General features: G+C 45.2%; 1 protein-coding gene across 6 annotated transcripts in view; it reads right to left on the bottom strand.

Annotated features, from left to right (window-relative positions):
• Positions 1-19,593, bottom strand: part of VTI1A (vesicle transport through interaction with t-SNAREs 1A) — a 475,911-nt gene that overhangs the window by 298,015 nt on the left and 158,303 nt on the right. For all 6 annotated transcript variants that reach the window (XM_073562138.1, XM_073562139.1, XM_073562142.1 and 3 more), the window contains one exon: positions 10,271-10,355. In XM_073562138.1, the coding sequence (XP_073418239.1) occupies positions 10,271-10,355 (85 nt within the window). The remainder of the gene's footprint in view (positions 1-10,270; positions 10,356-19,593) is intronic.

Raw genomic sequence — 19,593 nt, 5'->3', positions numbered from 1 at the left:
TACATAGGGGCAGTATTATATTAGTTATATTCTTGTACATAGGAGCAGTATTATAGTAGTTATATTCTTGTACATAAGGGCAGTATTATATTTGTTATATTCTTGTACATAGGAGCAGTATTATATTTGTTATATTCTTGTACATAGGAGCAGTATTATAGTAGTTATATTCTTGTACGTAGGGGCAGTATTATAGTAGCTATATTCTTGTACATAGGGGCATTATTATAGTAGTTATATTCTTGTACATAGGGGCAGTATTATAGTAGTTATATTCTTGTACATAGGGGGCAGTATTATAGTAGTTATATTCTTGTACATAGGGGGCAGTATTATAGTAGTTATATTCTTGTGCATAGGGGCAGTATTATATTTGTTATATTCTTGTACATAGGGGCAGTATTATAGTAGTTATATTCTTGTACATAGGGGCAGTATTATATTAGTTATATTCTTGTACATAGGAGCAGTATTATAGTAGTTATATTCTTGTACATAAGGGCAGTATTATATTTGTTATATTCTTGTACATAGGAGCAGTATTATATTTGTTATATTCTTGTACATAGGAGCAGTATTATAGTAGTTATATTCTTGTACATAGGGGGCAGTATTATATTTGTTATATTCTTGTACATAGGAGCAGTATTATAGTAGTTATATTCTTGTACATAGGGGGCAGTATTATATTTGTTATATTCTTGTACATAGGGGCAGTATTATATTTGTTATATTCTTGTACATAGGGGCAGTATTACAGCAGTACTAGTATAGTTCTGTTCATTTCCTTGAATAACAGTGGGTGACAATTCACAAAGAGCTAAGCTCCTCTTTGAGTGTAAAGAACAAAAAAGCTGGATGTAACATGTTCAAAACAAATACAAAAAAAAAAATCATGCTATGTTTTATACTTGATAAATGTAAATACTTATGTGTCAACTTAAAAAAAACCCAAAATATTCTGAGAGTGATATTTTTATGTGGCTAACCAGAAAGATTATATTTGTAAAGTTTCAGAGAACAGACGCCTCTTCAGGTTCACAGATGAATGACTGGGACAAGAGCACAACATGTAAGAGATGGGAGAAGAGGACGTTTGTGCCCGGGGTGGATGGGGTGATCACGGTATCACTCCTAGAATCCTTTGACTTTTCTACGTATCAGTGTTTACATAAGTTTTTCTATAAGTTTTATTTTGCACGGTGCAGAACTATAGCGTTAATGCTGGTCTGTAATGTGACAGTAATTATAGCATTATTATGCAGATTGTGAGAGTGATGAATGTCATCGCTGCGGCAGGGATCGCCCCCCACATAATCCGCTCTCCATCACTTACAATAAATACCGCCATGCCGCTTTTACACTTGGTACTGCAGGTAACTCATTAAGCCTACTGAAAGCCTCACCTGAATGTGTCTGATGTGCCCCCGGGGGTAGATGGAGCGCAGGTGGAGAATCTAGGCTGCCAGTGTCTAAATATAACAATCCTGTAAAGACAGGTGGGTAATGTGCGGAATGAAAGGGAATGTGTTAAGATGACACATGTAGGTAACAGAACTGTGGTCTCCGAGCGCCGGGGAGTCATAAAACGATTAAACAGCAGTTTACACAAAGTGAGCGCTCGGTGCCACAGGCGCACTCCAAACTTCTGCGCATCCACGGACATCTCTCTCTGTAAGTGATGCCCCGACAGCTGCACATGTCACTCAGCGGATACAAAGGCAAAAGTATCAGTGAGGAGTGATTAGGAAAATAGGTCAGATTACCATAAAGCCGTAGTTCACGCCGGTGACGCTCTCTGGTTCTGCGGCTGCAGATGGCGCGCTCAACTCGTCCTGCTCGGGGGCCGCCGACATTTTACTCCCTTATTTGGCACTTAAAAAAAATTTGGATAAAAAAAAGATTAATAAAATGATTTCTTTTTGTGATCTCCGCCGTATCCGGTGCTGCGATGGCGGATAAGTGATCCGTCAGTATGGCAAGGAACGATCCCACAGAGCCCTGTATTCAGGCCACTTCATTTTACCATTTGGAGACAGCAAGGAATGGACAGAGGGTGGAGGGACCCCCAATCAGCCCTACACCCCAAAGAAGCTACAGGACGCGGCACTGGGCTCAGACTCCAGGAAGAAAACGGCTCACCGTCTCTAGAGTCCCCCTTTACGATGGAGCCAAAGTGCACCTGCAGCATAAAGGCAGCGAGTGTTTGGCCTCATGGCTCGGTGGTCGGGTCTCGCTCCACCACACCGGCGTCCAGAGCTGAAAATCAACCATAACATCTGCATGGAGATCTGGTTCCTCCCAACTCTCCCCAAAAACCCTCCCAGTGACAGATTCACTTTAATTTTGTGTTTCCCAATGTGAGCAGAGAGTGATCTGACGGATGGCGATCTCGGGACACCGCTGCACAGAATGTCAGCACGGACATGAATGACATTGGGGTAACACCCCCGTACTATCAGGCCCGGTGCCCTCTTCTCTTACACGCGACCACACATTTCTGGCATATGAGCAGCGCTCCATTCCAGGGGGCGCACCTCGCGGGGGATGATCCCAGAAAGGCCGTCAAACAAGAGTCGAAATATCAGAAGAAAGGCGCAGCGCTCCAAGCTCTCTGCAGACTGGTGCACTGGTCCCACGTCCCGGCGGCCTCATTCGCCTTTCTCAGGCCGGGCTCAAATGCTACATGATGGGCGAAGACATCTGCCTGAAATGAGCCTGGAGCGCGGCCGCCTTTTCTAATATTTTAAATCAAGTTAAATGTCAGTAGTGGAAGGTTGTTAAGGGTTTGTGTACATGATCACGAGCATGCATACATCCATGAGCATCTGTATGAGCATACGTACATCCATAAGCATCCATATGAGCATACGCACATCTGTGTGCATCTGTATGAGCATGCATACATCCATGAGCATCTGTATGAGCATGCATACATCCATGAGCATCTGTATGAGCATGCATACATCCATGAGCATCTGTATGAGCATGCATATATCCATGAGCATCTGTATGAGCATGCATATATCCATGAGCATCTGTATGAGCATGCATACATCCCTGAGCATCTGTATGAGCATGCATACATCCATAAGCATCTGTATGAGCATGCATATATCCATGAGCCTCTGTATGAGCATACATACATCCATAAGCATCTGTATGAGCATGCATATATCCCTGAGCATCCGTATGAGCATAAGTACATGTTTGCATCTGTATGAGCATGCGTACGTCCATAAGCATCCGTATTAGCATGCGCACGTCCATGAGCATCTGTATGAGCATGTGTACATCTATAAGCATCTGTATGAGCATGCATATATCCATGAGCATCTGTATGAGCATGCATACATCCATGAGCATCTGTATGAGCATGCATACATCCATGAGCATCTGTATGAGCAAACATATATCCATAAGCATCTGTATGAGCATGCATACATCCCTGAGCATCTGTATGAGCATGCATACATCCATGAGCATCTGTATGAGCATGCATATATCCATGAGCATCTGTATGAGCATGCATATATCCATGAGCATCTGTATGAGCATGCATATATCCATGAGCATCTGTATGAGCATGCATACATCCCTGAGCAGCTGTATGAGCATGCATACATCCATAAGCATCTGTATGAGCATGCATATATCCATGAGCCTCTGTATGAGCATACATACATCCATAAGCATCTGTATGAGCATGCATATATCCCTGAGCATCCGTATGAGCATAAGTACATGTTTGCATCTGTATGAGCATGCGTACGTCCATAAGCATCCGTATTAGCATGCGCACGTCCATGAGCATCTGTATGATCATGTGTACATCTATAAGCATCTGTATGAGCATGCATATATCCATGAGCATCTGTATGAGCATGCATACATCCATGAGCATCTGTATGAGCATGCATACATCCATGAGCATCTGTATGAGCAAACATATATCCATAAGCATCTGTATGAGCATGCATACATCCCTGAGCATCTGTATGAGCATGCATACATCCATGAGCATCTGTATGAGCATGCATATATCCATGAGCATCTGTATGAGCATGCATATATCCATGAGCATCTGTATGAGCATGCATATATCCATGAGCATCTGTATGAGCATGCATACATCCCTGAGCATCTGTATGAGCATGCATACATCCATAAGCATCTGTATGAGCATGCATATATCCATGAGCCTCTGTATGAGCATACATACATCCATAAGCATCTGTATGAGCATGCATATATCCCTGAGCATCCGTATGAGCATAAGTACATGTTTGCATCTGTATGAGCATGCGTACGTCCATAAGCATCCGTATTAGCATGCGCACGTCCATGAGCATCTGTATGATCATGTGTACATCTATAAGCATCTGTATGAGCATGCATATATCCATGAGCATCTGTATGAGCATGCATATATCCATGAGCATCTGTATGAGCATGCATATATCCATGAGCATCTGTATGAGAATGTATACGTTTAGTTGTATATGCAAGCATGCAACTGTATGAGAATGCCCAAGTCCATAAGCATCTGCATGAGCATGCATACATCCATGTGTACCTGTATGAGCATGCGTATGTACATGTGTAACTGTGAGCATGCGTATGCACATGTGTACCTGTATGTGCAGCATACGCACAGGTTTATTCATACATCCCAGAACACGGATATGTTGTGTGAACAACTACGAATAGTTGAGCGTTTTCATAAGCTCTGGAAAAAAATAACTCAAGGAAAAGAAAAACAAAAGGTGGCGATGCTGACCATGACGGTGTGCGCTCGTTGGCATTCAGCCTGTGGCCTGGATTTCGTGGTGCGTACAAGTTTTCGGCACCCAGGATTTGGATGAAGCCCTTCCTAGTTGGCGTCCCCCTCAGAAAGGCTCGGGAGCTCCGGCTCAGCGGGGATATAAATATTGTTCTCGTCCTTCTCACTTACAATTTTCAGGCGAGGCAGACATTCTCTTCCTCCCATCGCAGCGACCTTTGAAATGAGAAGCCTACCATGCTGTTACCTGTCAGATGTAGTTTTTCCATCAAAATCCGGGTAGAATTTTCCTTTTTTTTGTCTGTTACTTCAGACGTCGGTGCGATGGGAGGGTAGCGCCAAGACCATCTTTGAAAACTGGTTTCAAAGTTAGAGTCGGCATAAAAGGAAGGGGAAGGAGCCCTTCTAGTAAGGAGCGATGCCTGCTCTTTACAGCAAAGGCTCCGCCATGTAGTAAAGCAAAGGCTGAACTGACAGAGAGGAGCACAGTCCTGCAGGATTTCACTGGGAAGTGGAGGAAGTCAGAAGCCGAACCCTGCCCAATCCAGGAGGCTTTAATGAGTCCCAACACGACGACGTCCAGAACATCAGCCAAGTGCAAGGAGATGCCGAAAACGTCCAGCCGATAAAGACCGTGCACCAAGGGAGAGGAGACTCCGGAGCATTCCACATATTATGCATTTACTACACATATTCCGCAGCGCTGTATTACCGGCACTGTCCCCATTGGGACTCACAATCTGCATTCCCCATCAGTCTTTGGAGAGCAGGAGGAAACATCCTCAAACACATAGTAACAATGCAGAATGCTGTCACCATCTGGTGAGAAAAATGCCCAAATCTCGTGCCGTCCACGGCTGTACGACCCCTAGAGATTACACTGCCAGCAGATGTTTGTTATTGACAGGTCGGCTCTTTTATGTCACAGTCCAGTGGCGGGTGACAACGGCACGGTAGTACATCATACTAATGGCACACCCGGCAGCACAAGAAACCCACCAGAAAACACACGCTTCACATTCCTCTATCCATGGACACGGCTGGGTTGCAATGCCGTAGAAATGATGAGGACCCAGAAGGTGATGTGCATACTCACAGTGTGTGTGCATCCCCACGGGGAGCGTGCATCCCCACGATGGGCGTGCATCCCCACGATGAGCGTGCATCCCCACGATGGGCGTGCATCCTCACGATGGGCATGCATCCCCACGATGGGCATGCATCCCCACAATGGGCGTGCATCCCCACGATGAGCGTGCATCCTCACGGTGAGCGTGCATCCCCACGGTGAGCGTACAACCTCGCAGCATAAGCAGCAAGCAGCCCATCACTACACCTTGCACACAGTGGTTTGGGTCTTATAAGTCCTCAGTGACAGACATGAAAACCATGAAGCATGTAGAGGAGCTCAATAAAAAGGGAGGCAGGAACTAGGAGGCTACGCAGAGTCAGGTGAGGAGGAGGCGGAGGACGCTCACTGTCTTTAGACGTGTTCTCTTTACTAGTCCTCAATAATCAGCACAATGACGACCGGCACCGCTCCCCGGAGCCATAAGGTGCAGTACGTAGCTCCCACCAGCTTTAAAATGCTCTCGTCACACCGAATTTCCAGGTCGGAGATTTGCTTTTGCTTTTAGTCTGCCCCTCCATTCTGCACAGACTTGTATTATATGATGTACAGTAGTCTGCCCCTCCATTCTGCACAGACTTGTATTATATGATGTACAGTAGTCTGCCCCTCCATTCTGCACAGACTTGTATTATATGATGTACAGTAGTCTGCCCCTCCATTCTGCACAGACTTGTATTATATGATGTACAGTAATCTGCCCCTCCATTCTGCACAGACTTGTATTATATGATGTACAGTAATCTGCCCCTCCATTCTGCACAGACTTGTATTATATGATGTACAGTAGTCTGCCCTTCCATTCTGCACAGACTTGTATTATATGATGTACAGTAGTCTGCCCCTCCATTCTGCACAGACTTGTATTATATGATGTACAGTAATCTGCCCCTCCATTCTGCACAGACTTGTATTATATGATGTACAGTAATCTGCCCCTCCATTCTGCACAGACTTGTATTATATGATGTACAGTAATCTGCCCCTCCATTCTGCACAGACTTGTATTATATGATGTACAGTAGTCTGCCCCTCCATTCTGCACAGACTTGTATTATATGATGTACAGTAGTCTGCCCCTCCATTCTGCACAGACTTGTATTATATGATGTACAGTAATCTGCCCCTCCATTCTGCACAGACTTGTATTATATGATGTACAGTAATCTGCCCCTCCATTCTGCACAGACTTGTATTATATGATGTACAGTAATCTGCCCCTCCATTCTGCACAGACTTGTATTATATGATGTACAGTAATCTGCCCCTCCATTCTGCACAGACTTGTATTATATGATGTACAGTAGTCTGCCCTTCCATTCTGCACAGACTTGTATTATATGATTAAAAACACATGTCCAAAAGTGAACAGGTCGGTTGGACAGTGTTCACACCACCTAAAGACTGAAACACAAACACAGTATGACAAACGTGCAAAAATACTCTGTTGTGAAAATATATATAACAGTAGTCAGCAAGTGCTAGTAAAAAGATGATAACAAAAACAGGAATGTATACTAAGCCACCTTTCTGAATCCTGCTCATATAGGTACTGTTCACATCATCAGGTTTTAAATACATTAGATAGGACTGCTCCGTGAAGGGTTACCGTGACGATGGTGGAGCGGCTTAGTATACATTTTCTGCAAAAAACGTATCAACTAAATACCCTGTTTTATCATCATCTTTTTACTAGCACTTGCTGACTACTGTTATATATTTTTTTACAACACAGTATATTTGCACGTTTGTCATACTGTGTTTTTTCTTTGTATTATATTATGTACAGTAGATTACCCCTCCATTCTGCACAGACTTTTATTATATTATGTACAGGAGACTGCCCCTCTATTCTGCACAGACTTGTATTATATGATGTACAGTAGTCTGCCCATCCATTCTGCACAGACTTGTATTATATTATGTACAGTAGTCTGCTCCTCCATTCTGCACAGACTTGTATTATATGATTATAGGAGCCTGCCCCTCCATTCTGCACAGACTTGGATTATATGATGTATAGGAGCCTGCCCCTCCATTCTGCACAGACTTGTATTATATGATTATAGGAGCCTGCCCCTCCATTCTGCACAGACTTGTATTATATGATGTATAGGAGCCTGCCCCTCCATTCTGCACAGACTTGTGTTATCTGCTGCAGATTTCTTGAACTTTACAATGGAATGGCCAAACTGTTGTGTGAGTTTTGCTTTATCAAAATTCTAGGAAATAACAGCTGAGCGGCAAATGCACAATTACAGCCAAGACACAGATGCTGAAAATTAGCATTTTCCTCAAATGAAATAATGTGGCAAGATTCTTTTTTTATTTTTAATGAACATCTGAATCCTAAATGTAAAAATGCCGATTGTCGTCATCTTTACACCGGAGTCATCACGCACCACGTCAATGTGACATGCGGGGTTGTCTCGTAGGTGCACGATTTCTGACGGAGCCCACCACTAGCGGAAGCCGAGTGTCAAACCCCCAGAACTGACAGATCGCTAATTTCCACATTACGGAACAAAACTGCTCCGCGCTTTACCCAGAACCCGCGCATCGGTGACAGCTGATTAGTGTGATGCCAGGGGAGACGCATGGAAACGTGCGGCGACGCTCGGGGCTGAGATTCATTCATTATCACTTCTAATTTGGTTCTTCAAGAGGAAAACAAACAAACTCCTTTCCCAACTCTTTGCATCATGTCCTGTTCTCCAGTCACATCCAGAGCTGCGCTCAAATTCAGATGGCCAGATTTAAATTATCTGCTGTAGAACAGACTACCACTTCATTCTGCACAGACATGTACTGTCAGCTGCACCGCTCTACAGTGCAGACTTGTATTATCTGCTGCCCAGTAGAATGCCTCTCCATACTGCACAGACATGTATTGTCAGCTACAGAGAAAATTATCCCTCCATACTGCAGGCGTGTACTATCTGCTGCACAGTAGAATGCCTCTCCATACTGCACAGACATGTATTGTCAGCTACAGCGAAAACTGTCCCTCCATACTGCAGGCGTGTACTATCTGCTGCCCAGTAGAATGCCTCTCCATACTGCACAGACATGTATTGTCAGCTACAGAGAAAACTGTCCCTCCATACTGCAGGCGTGTACTATCTGCTGCCCAGTAGAATGCCTCTCCATACTGCACAGACATGTATTGTCAGCTACAGAGAAAACTGTCCCTACATACTGCAGGCGTGTACTATCTGCTGCACAGTAGAATGCCTCTCCATACTGCACACACATGTATTATCAGCTACAGCGAAAACTGTCCCTCCATACTGCAAGCGTGTATTATCTGCTGCACAGTAGACTGTCCCTCTATACTGCAGACTTGCATTATCTGCTGCACAGTAGACTGTCCCTCCATACTGCAGACTTGCATTATCTGCTGCACAGTAGACTGTCCCTCCATACTGCAGACTTGCATTATCTGCTGCACAGTAGACTGTCCCTCCATACTGCAGACTTGCATTATCTGCTGCACAGTAGACTGTCCCCCCATACTGCAGACTTGCATTATCTGCTGCACAGTAGACTGTCCCTCCATACTGCAGACTTGCATTATCTGCTGCACAGTAGCCTGTCCCTCCATACTGCAGACTTGTATTATCTGCTGCACAGTAGACTGTCCCTCCATACTGCAAGCGTGTATTATCTGCTGCACAGTAGACTGTCCCTCCATACTGCAGACTTGCATTATTTGCTGCACAGTAGACTGTCCCTCCATACTGCAGACTTGCATTATCTGTTGCACAGTAGACTGTCCCTCCATACTGCAGACTTGCATTATCTGCTGCACAGTAGACTGTCCCTCCATATTGCAGACTTGCATTATCTGCTGCACAGTAGACTGTCCCTCCATATTGCAGACTTGCATTATCTGCTGCACAGTAGACTGTCCCTCCATATTGCAGACTTGCATTATCTGCTGCACAGTAGACTGTCCCTCCATACTGCAGACTTGCATTATCTGCTGCACAGTAGACTGTCCCTCCATACTGCAGACTTGCATTATCTGCTGCACAGTAGACTGTCCCTCCATACCAGAAAGACCTGTATTATTTGATGCACAGTAGAGTGAATCCCAATATTGAACAGTCTTGTTTCAGGCTCCTGTAACCAAAGAGTGAAAAGGTCCCAGGAATGCAGATAAATCAAGTAAAAAAATCCCAGTAATAAAGGAACAGAATGAAAACACAAACCACATGGTACAACGTTATGTAAAAAATCCGACCCCATCGTAGTCGCTGTGGTTGGAGAGGGCCCCCATTAAGGGACATGTAATCCCCCTTCCTACTACAGAATCTTCTTGTATAAGTCCGTTTCCTGGACATCATGGCACTTACCGGTCTCCACCGCTATCTGGTATCCGGCTTCCAGCCTCCGCGATGACCTCTCCAGCTTCTCTGTGTTATCCAGCAGATGAACCCTCTGCAAAAAAAAAAGAACAAAATAAAATGCAAGTTTTGCAAGGATCAAACAAAGGTGTCAGGTGGAGGATCACCAATGTTGCTTCTTTAATTAATCAATTAAAATGTTAGAATGTAAAACTCTGGAAGGAGGCAAAGTCTTTCAAGTGTTAAGCCAGAACAAGTCCCCCCCCGCGGGTGCAGGAGCCTGTGATCGATACAGAAGGTGGGTGAGGGCCTCGCTAGGTACGAATTAAACCCTTTGGCTTACTTTAAAGATGCAAAAGACTTTCAATGCTTAACGGTTCTCGGTGGCAAATTATCCTATTTTTTATCTTGATACTTAATAATTAGGATGCCAGATGCAGCCTCCATAGCTGACACTCCCAGGCGGCTTCTGAGGCATCGTTATCACCAGGGCCTCCGTTCTGAAGGGTTCATACATTAAGAGGTTAGGGTCGTTCCAGGAGATGAAGCAAGAAATGCCTGGTCTGGAGTTTCTCCACTTTGTATCAGTGAAGGTAACGCCTGCTCATATGCAAAGACAGCCATCTTAATAACTGCCCTCACGTACAGAATTCCTCCAGCCAACGTAAGTAGCGCGTGCGCTGCTCCTCACCCCCTGATGGGCTGCCTCGTCTTGTAAACTCTCCTGTACTCACACTAAGTTCAGTTTCCAAAAAAGAAAGTAGCCGAGCTGTCTGCCACCTATCACTGTCAGCCATACTACTCCTCATGGGATGGGCTTCTCTGTCGTCCGATCACCAAGGGCACCCCGAACTTCCAATCACAGTTCTCCTGCATGTACTTGTATCATCCATACTAGTCCTCATGGGATGGGCTCCTCTGTAATTCGGTCATCTTGTGCATCCTGATCTTCCTATCACAGTTCACCCTGCACGTACTCTTATCAGCCATACTACTCCTCATGGGTTGGGCTCCTCTGTCGTCCGGTCACCAAAGTCACCCCGAACTTCCTATCACAGTTCTCCTGCATGTACTTGTATCAGCCATACTAGTCCTCATGGGATGGGCTCCTCTGTAATCCGGTCATCTAGTGCATCCTGATCTTCCTATCACAGTTCTCCTGCATGTACTCCTATGATCCATACTACTCCTCATGGGATGGGCTCCTCTGTAATCCGGTCATCTAGTGCATCCTGATCTTCCTATCACAGTTCTCCTGCATGTACTTGTATCAGCCATACTAGTCCTCATGGGATGGGCTCCTCTGTAATCCGGTCATCTAGTGCATCCTGATCTTCCTATCACAGTTCTCCTGCATGTACTCCTATGATCCATACTACTCCTCATGGGATGGGCTCCTCTGTAATCCGGTCATCTAGTGCATCCTGATCTTCCTATCACAGTTCTCCTGCATGTACTCCTATCATCCATACTACTCCTCATGGGATGGGCTCCTCTGTAATCCGGTCATCTAGTGCATCCTGATCTTCCTATCACAGTTCTCCTGCATGTACTCCTATGATCCATACTACTCCTCATGGGATGGGCTTCTCTGTTGTCCGGTCATCTAGTGCATCCTGATCTTCCTATCACAGTTCTCCTGCATGTACTCCTATGATCCATACTACTCCTCATGGGATGGGCTTCTCTGTCGTCCGGTCATCTAGTGCATCCTGATCTTCCTATCACAGTTCTCCTGCATGTACTCTTATCATCCATACTAGTCCTCATGGGATGGGCTCCTCTGTAATCCGGTCATCTAGTGCATCCTGATCTTCCTATCACAGTTCTCCTGCATGTACTCCTATCATCCATACTACTCCTCATGGGATGGGCTCCCCTGTAATCCGGTTATCTAGTGCATCCTGATCTTCCTATCACAGTTCTCCTGCATGTACTCCTATGATCCATACTACTCCTCATGGGATGGGCTTCTCTGTTGTCCGGTCATCTAGTGCATCCTGATCTTCCTATCACAGTTCTCCTGCATGTACTCCTATGATCCATACTACTCCTCATGGGATGGGCTTCTCTGTCGTCCGGTCATCTAGTGCATCCTGATCTTCCTATCACAGTTCTCCTGCATGTACTCTTATCATCCATACTAGTCCTCATGGGATGGGCTCCTCTGTAATCCGGTCATCTAGTGCATCCTGATCTTCCTATCACAGTTCTCCTGCATGTACTCCTATCATCCATACTACTCCTCATGGGATGGGCTCCTCTGTAATCCGGTTATCTAGTGCATCCTGATCTTCCTATCACAGTTCTCCTGCATGTACTCCTATGATCCATACTACTCCTCATGGGATGGGCTTCTCTGTCGTCCGGTCATCTAGTGCATCCTGATCTTCCTATCACAGTTCTCCTGCATGTACTCCTATCATCCATACTACTCCTCATGGGATGGGCTTCTCTGTCGTCCGGTCATCTAGTGCATCCTGATCTTCCTATCACAGTTCTCCTGCATGTACTCTTATCATCCATACTAGTCCTCATGGGATGGGCTTCTCTGTCGTCCGGTCACCAAGGGCACCCCGAACTTCCTATCACAGTTCACCCTGCACATACTTGTATCATCCATACTAGTCCTCATGGGATGGGCTCCTCTGTAATCCGGTCATCTAGTGCACCCCGATCTTCCTATAGAAGTTCCCCAGGCGGCACCTACTCCTAAACTCTTCTGTATTTGCTCTAAATTCAGTTTGCAAAAAAGAAAGTAGCTGTCTGCCACCTATCGCTGTCAGAGTTTCTTTAGGAATAAATTCTTGGACTTTTAGGTGCGCTGCCAGACAAATTCCATAACCACACAAGGTTAAAAAGTTAACCCTTTAATCCCTACGCTTTTCGAAGCATAACACTTCTTCTTCAGGGGTTGACACCTGAAGAAGTGTTATGCTTCGAAACGCGTAGGGATTAAAGGGTTAACTTTTTAACCTTGTGTGGTTATGGAATTTGTCTGGCAGCGCACCTAAAAGTCCAAGAATTTATTCCTAAAGAAACTCTGTTACGGTCACCGCTGTGGACCGTTGGACGTGCAGCAGGCTGACATACTATATAGGCTTTACTTTTTCTTTGAAAAGGTGAGTATAAATATCTTTTTATTTATACATTTTACCCGGATAAGACCCTATTGCGCTCTTGTCTCAACCTTTTAGTGCATACCTATCGCTGTCAGCCATACTAGTCTTCATGGGTTGGTATTCTCTGTCGTCCAGTCAACCAAAGAGTCCTCCACTTGAGGGAACAAGTTATATGTAGAAATGGGAATGTGGGGCATTAATTAAGCTATGTTCACACATTGCGTTTTTGCTGCGCTTTTCCCACAGGCACAACCTGCTCTCTTGCCCGTAACAAGTAGCTGCTTACTACTGAAAGCAGTTTCCGCTGAGCTTCTGTTGCATTTTTATAGCTGTGTTTCTCTTGTCTCTTGTGCATGCTCATAACGTTTAGTGGCCCAAAAAAAAGAACGATTTAATTTTCTGGGTTTTTGCACCAAGAACATAGCAAAAACGGATCCCTGCGTTCTTTGCTGCCTTTTTGTACTTGTACCCATTGTTTTCTATGTGTGAAAAACCGCTGCAAATACGCAGAAAAAATGCTGAAAGACCTGACATACCGCAGTGTGCACAATGTGTGCAGTAGATTTCAGAAATTTCATAGACTTCGCTGATAATGTAAAACGCAGCTTAAAATTTGCATAAAAATGCAACGTGTGAATATAACCTTAACGCGAGAATTACACCTTTCTTTGTTAAGCCCGTTAACCCCTTCTGACATGGCAATTTTCGGTGTTTGCACATTTACTTTTTTTTCATCCCCTTTTTCGGTCAGTATAGCCTTATAAGGGCTTATTTTTTTTTGGGTGGGGGGAATGGCAAGTTTGAATGACACCAACGATGTACTGGGAAACGGAAAAAAAAACTTCCAAAACTTCCAACTGCGGCAAAATTGCGACAAAACAGCATTTTTCCTATTATTTTTAGGTTTTGTTGTAAATATGACCAGTGAATAGGATTATAGCGATAATAACATGAACTATTTCGTTTATTGTTTATTTCAGAGTTGAAAAAATGTTGAAAATGTAAGAAAAATAAATGTATCTTGCACACAATTTTCAAGATCTGTGAAGCTTTCATTTTTCGGTCGATGGAGGGGTGGAGGGGTGTGAGTGCTTGTTTTTTTGCACCCCTAGCTAATGATAATGTTGATACCATTTCGGGGTTGAGTCAACATTTTCATATCTTCTTATTGCATTTTTTATGACATTGTGGGGGGAAAAAATATACACGATTCGGTGGTTTTGATTTTTTTTTTTCTCATTACCGTATTTACAGATCAGAGTACCGTAATTCATTTAATATTCAGATAGATCAGACTTTGACAGATGTGGAGATACCACTTGTGCGTATTTGATTTTTATTTATTTTTAAGGAGAGAGGAAGTTAAAAAAATTTTCTCATATCTTTTAAACTTTTTTTTTTTTTTTTTAAAGCTTTTGTTAGTGCACTTAGGGGGGCTTTAATCTGCAACGGTCAGATTGTTTGTACTATATACAACAAGGCCAAAGTATTGCAGTATATAGTAAAAAAAAAATTCTGGTCTCCTATGAAAGATGAGTGCAGGCTGGTTTTCACTGTCAAGGTAACGTTGGGCGTGGGATACAGCGGAAATGCTCTGATCACGCCCAGAGCACTTCAGCCTTATTTGCATATGGATAAAAACTTGAATATTTTGCTTATAGAGCAGCAGATTTTAGGAATAAAGGTGCAGATTATGACAATATAATCGCTTTCCAGGGACGGGATTAAAGAATTACAGAGCTGCCCATTGTTACATTTCCAATAGCGCAAAGTGTGCTCGCGTATTTAAGGGTTTTGCTTTCAGATCTCCATATATCCTCTGGAACTTTGATTTTGAGAGGAAATACATAAAGGAAAAATTACTATAATTAATAGAGAAATGTCACTTTAAAGCCAGACAAGGCTTTTTTCTTCACCAATGCATCCAAATATGATCCAGAAGATCTGAACGCAGGATCCGGCCGAGATCCGCTTTACATGGCCGAGCGCTAAATAAGATTCTGTCTAATATTGGAAGTAACAGCTTTTATAAATAAAATCCAAGTTCCTTAAATAATGTAATAATTTTGCAGATGATTCTTTAATTTTATGAAACAATTAAAATATTGTTTGTCTATTTGCATTACTGTTAAATATGAGCAGGAAGACGCCATTATACAAGGTGACAGGCCGCAAATGTTTAACATTCCATGGAAGTAAAATGTTAGATCATCATTTCTACAATCTCTACATATTCCAGGTTAGTGAAGTGCAAGCTCTTGTGCCCAGTGATGCCTGTGGACCATGGACAGAGCCCATACGTTGCCGCCTCTCAGACAGCAGCCAGGACCGCAGTCACACTGCACAGCCCCGGCGCGCGTCGTCGGCTCTCCGGATTGCAAGCTCCGTGTCGCAGTGCCGGCCTACGGTCACCAATGCACTAATGCAGACAAACAAGTCAATGACTGCAGACGAGAATGGGGTCTCACTCTGTTACCAGCCCCCACAACCTTTTCTGTATTTTAAAAAAAAAAAAAAAAAAAAAGCAAAATATGAAAGATTGCACCACGTGATAAACGTCATTTCAATGCAACTAAAGGGGGAAAAAAAAAAAAAAGATAATTCTGCTAAATAATAGCAATAATTGTAATGACGATGATGAGGAAGGAGGCGCTGTGCATGTAATGTGAGTGGCTGCGAGACCCCCGGCTCTAATGAGCCCCTGCGGATGGCAGGCATGCGAGCGGTATTGACACACACACTTAAGTTAATACACCTAGACCAGTGTGTCGGAGCGGCAGCAGCTGGGGATGCTGACAGAATATCTCGCTTCCATCTTCAAAGCGAGGAAGTGATTAGTATGTTATCATTACCATTCAGAACGTGATGCTGCCTATTCCCTTCTGGCATAGGTGACACATCTCGGAGATGCGGGCCAGAGCGGGGAGGTAACCGCAGCCACATCAAAGCTCTCCTTGATATCTCACTGCCGGCTCGGTGTGTGTCGGCGGCTGGGGAGCGGGCGAGAGAAGCAAATCATTAAAACAATGCATTTACATCAGCTCAGATACAATCCGCGCTGAAGGTCAGGAAAGCGGCGACGAGCGGCCACCGTCATTACTTCAATCACCCGAAGACGAAGGCAGGCTGGGTGGCGAGGAGGAGGCCCGGCCTCCATCTATCAGCGCGGGGGACGGTAATTAATGCAATCAGCGGCTAATATCAATTACCGGCCTGACTCATCTCCAATCTCCATCAGAGCCGCCGTCACCACTGTCTCACTATCCCACAAGTCCGATACTCCGGCACATGGAGGACGGTCACACTGATACATCTGATCAGAGGAGGTCTGATACTGGCGCCATCACCTGAAGGTCGGGGGACGTCCGGACCCCACGATCACATCAGCATCATTTATTACCAGGGCAGAGAATAATCCCTTCAGATTTACATAGAAAAAAAGATCAAAATTACGTAAAAAAAATTAAAGTAATAAATAATGCTAAAAATACTTCCCCCACAATCCTTTGCGGCTCTCATTCTGACTCCTTGGGTTTCCCCAGCAATCTACCAACCACCTGTCTTTTTTAGATGGACAGCCAATCAATGGCCAGCACCTCACCACTAGACCTAGTGATTGGCTACTGCAGTCACATGTCCGTCCAGACAGGGAAAATATACAGAGAATGCTGGGGACTGTCAGAGTACGGCACTGACACTGGGGGTGCAGGATGATGACCCTGACACTGGGGGGTGCAGGATGATGACCCTGACACTGGGGGGTGCAGGATGATGACCCTGACACTGGGGGTGCAGGATAATGACCCTGACACTGGGGGTGCAGGATAATGACCCTGACACTGGGGGTGCAGGATAATGACCCTGACACTGGGGGTGCAGGATAATGACCCTGACACTCGGGGTGCAGGATAATGACCCTGACACTCGGGGTACAGGATAATGACCCTGACACTCGGGGTACAGGATAATGACCCTGACACTCGGGGTACAGGATAATGACCCTGACACTCGGGGTACAGGATAATGACCCTGACACTCGGGGTACAGGATAATGACCTTGACACTCGGGGTACAGGATAATGACCCTGACACCCGGGGTACAGGATAATGACCCTGACACTCGGGGTACAGGATAATGACCCTGACACTCGGGGTACAGGATAATGACCCTGACACTCGGGGTACAGGATAATGACCCTGACACTCGGGGTACAGGATAATGACCCTGACACTCGGGGTACAGGATAATGACCCTGACACTCGGGGTACAGGATAATGACCCTGACACTCGGGGTACAGGATAATGACCCTGACACTCGGGGTACAGGATAATGACCCTGACACTCGGGGTACAGGATAATGACCCTGACACTCGGAGTACAGGATAATGACCCTGACACTCGGAGTACAGGATAATGACCCTGACACTCGGAGTACAGGATAATGACCCTGACACTCGGGGTACAGGATAATGACCATGACACTCGGGGTACAGGATAATGACCCTGACACTCGGGGTACAGGATAATGACCCTGACACTCGGGGTACAGGATAATGACCCTGACACTCGGGGTACAGGATAATGACCCTGACACTCGGGGTACAGGATAATGACCCTGACACTCGGGGTACAGGATAATGACCCTGACACTCGGGGTACAGGATAATGACCCTGACACTCGGGGTACAGGATAATGACCCTGACACTCGGGGTACAGGATAATGACCCTGACACTCGGGGTACAGGATAATGACCCTGACACTCGGGGTGCGGGACAATGATCCTGACACTGGGGGTACGGGATAATGATCCTGACACTGGGGGTACGGGATAATGACACTGCGGGTACAGGATAATGACACTGACACTGGGGGTACGGGATAATGACCCTGACACTGGGGGTACAGGATAATGACCCTTACACTGGGGGTACAGGATAATGACACGGACACTGGGGGTATGGGATAATGACACGGACACTGGGGGTACGGGATAATGATCCTGACACTGGGGTTACGGGATAATGACACTGACACTGGGAGTACAGGATAATGACACTGACACTGGGGGTACAGGATAATGACCCTGACACTGGGGGTACAGGATAATGATCCTGACACTGGGGGTACAGGATAATGATCCTGACACTGGGGGTACAGGATAATGATCCTGACACTGGGGGTACAGGATAATGATCCTGACACTGGGGGTACGGGATAATGACCCTGACACTCGGGGTACAGGATAATGATCCTGACACTGGGGGTACGGGATAATGACCCTGACACTCGGGGTACAGGATAATGACCCTGACACTGGGGGTACAGGATAATGACACTGACACTCGGGGCACAGGATAATGACACTGACACTCGGGGTACAGGATGACGCTGACACTCGGGGTACAGGATAATGACACTGACACTCGGGGTACAGGATAATGACCCTGACACTGGGGGTACAGGATAATGACACTGGGGTACAGAACACTTGTGCAGTGCAGTCACCTCTGCAGTCTGTGGCATGGCGGCTTTCTCTGCACGCCGCGGGTAGTGATGACGTCCTTGCACGTTTCCGTACATCAGTCCTGTGCTGTCTCTCTGACACGGCACACGTTATATACGGTCAGTGAGACGCTATAACCTGAAGCACTAATTGTAGATTTTTTTCTTCCCTTCTGGAGAACTGTCACCTAAGAAATCTATTTTTATAATGAAAGCATAATGTTTGTGCTCAATTTTATGCAAATCTGCAATTAAATTATAATCTGCAAACAATCCACAGAACATCAAACCTGAGCGGAGAGGCAGATCCGCAGCTTCCGAGCGTCACATAATCGGGCTTTCTTGGACTGTGCAGACATGAATATTACAGGACATTATGCAGCTGGTGTTGGAGATGGAAGCTAGAAAAACATCCTAAAGTGATCCAACTTCTTCGCTGCATCGACATGTAAGAGAGCAGGTGAGAGCCATGACATATGTCACACGACAGCTGCGCACCCTGATTGGCTGCAGTGGTCACACAATGGCAGTGTGCAAAGATCAATAGGTTGATCAAACCAATGCGCAAGGAAAAGCCGAGGCGAGTAGTGCGCGGTTTGTTTTATCACATTTACGGCTGTCCATAATATCGGATCGTGCCTTTAATAACTATATTTCAGGGTTCTATGTCCTGACACATCATAGACATTGGTCAGGTGTTGTAG

The sequence above is a fragment of the Dendrobates tinctorius genome, unplaced genomic scaffold (genome assembly GCF_039654945.1).
Source record: "Dendrobates tinctorius isolate UK_male_01 unplaced genomic scaffold, ASM3965494v1 ptg000341l, whole genome shotgun sequence".
Classification (NCBI taxonomy): Eukaryota; Metazoa; Chordata; class Amphibia; order Anura; family Dendrobatidae; genus Dendrobates; species Dendrobates tinctorius.
This window is presented reverse-complemented; position numbering and strand designations above follow the sequence as displayed.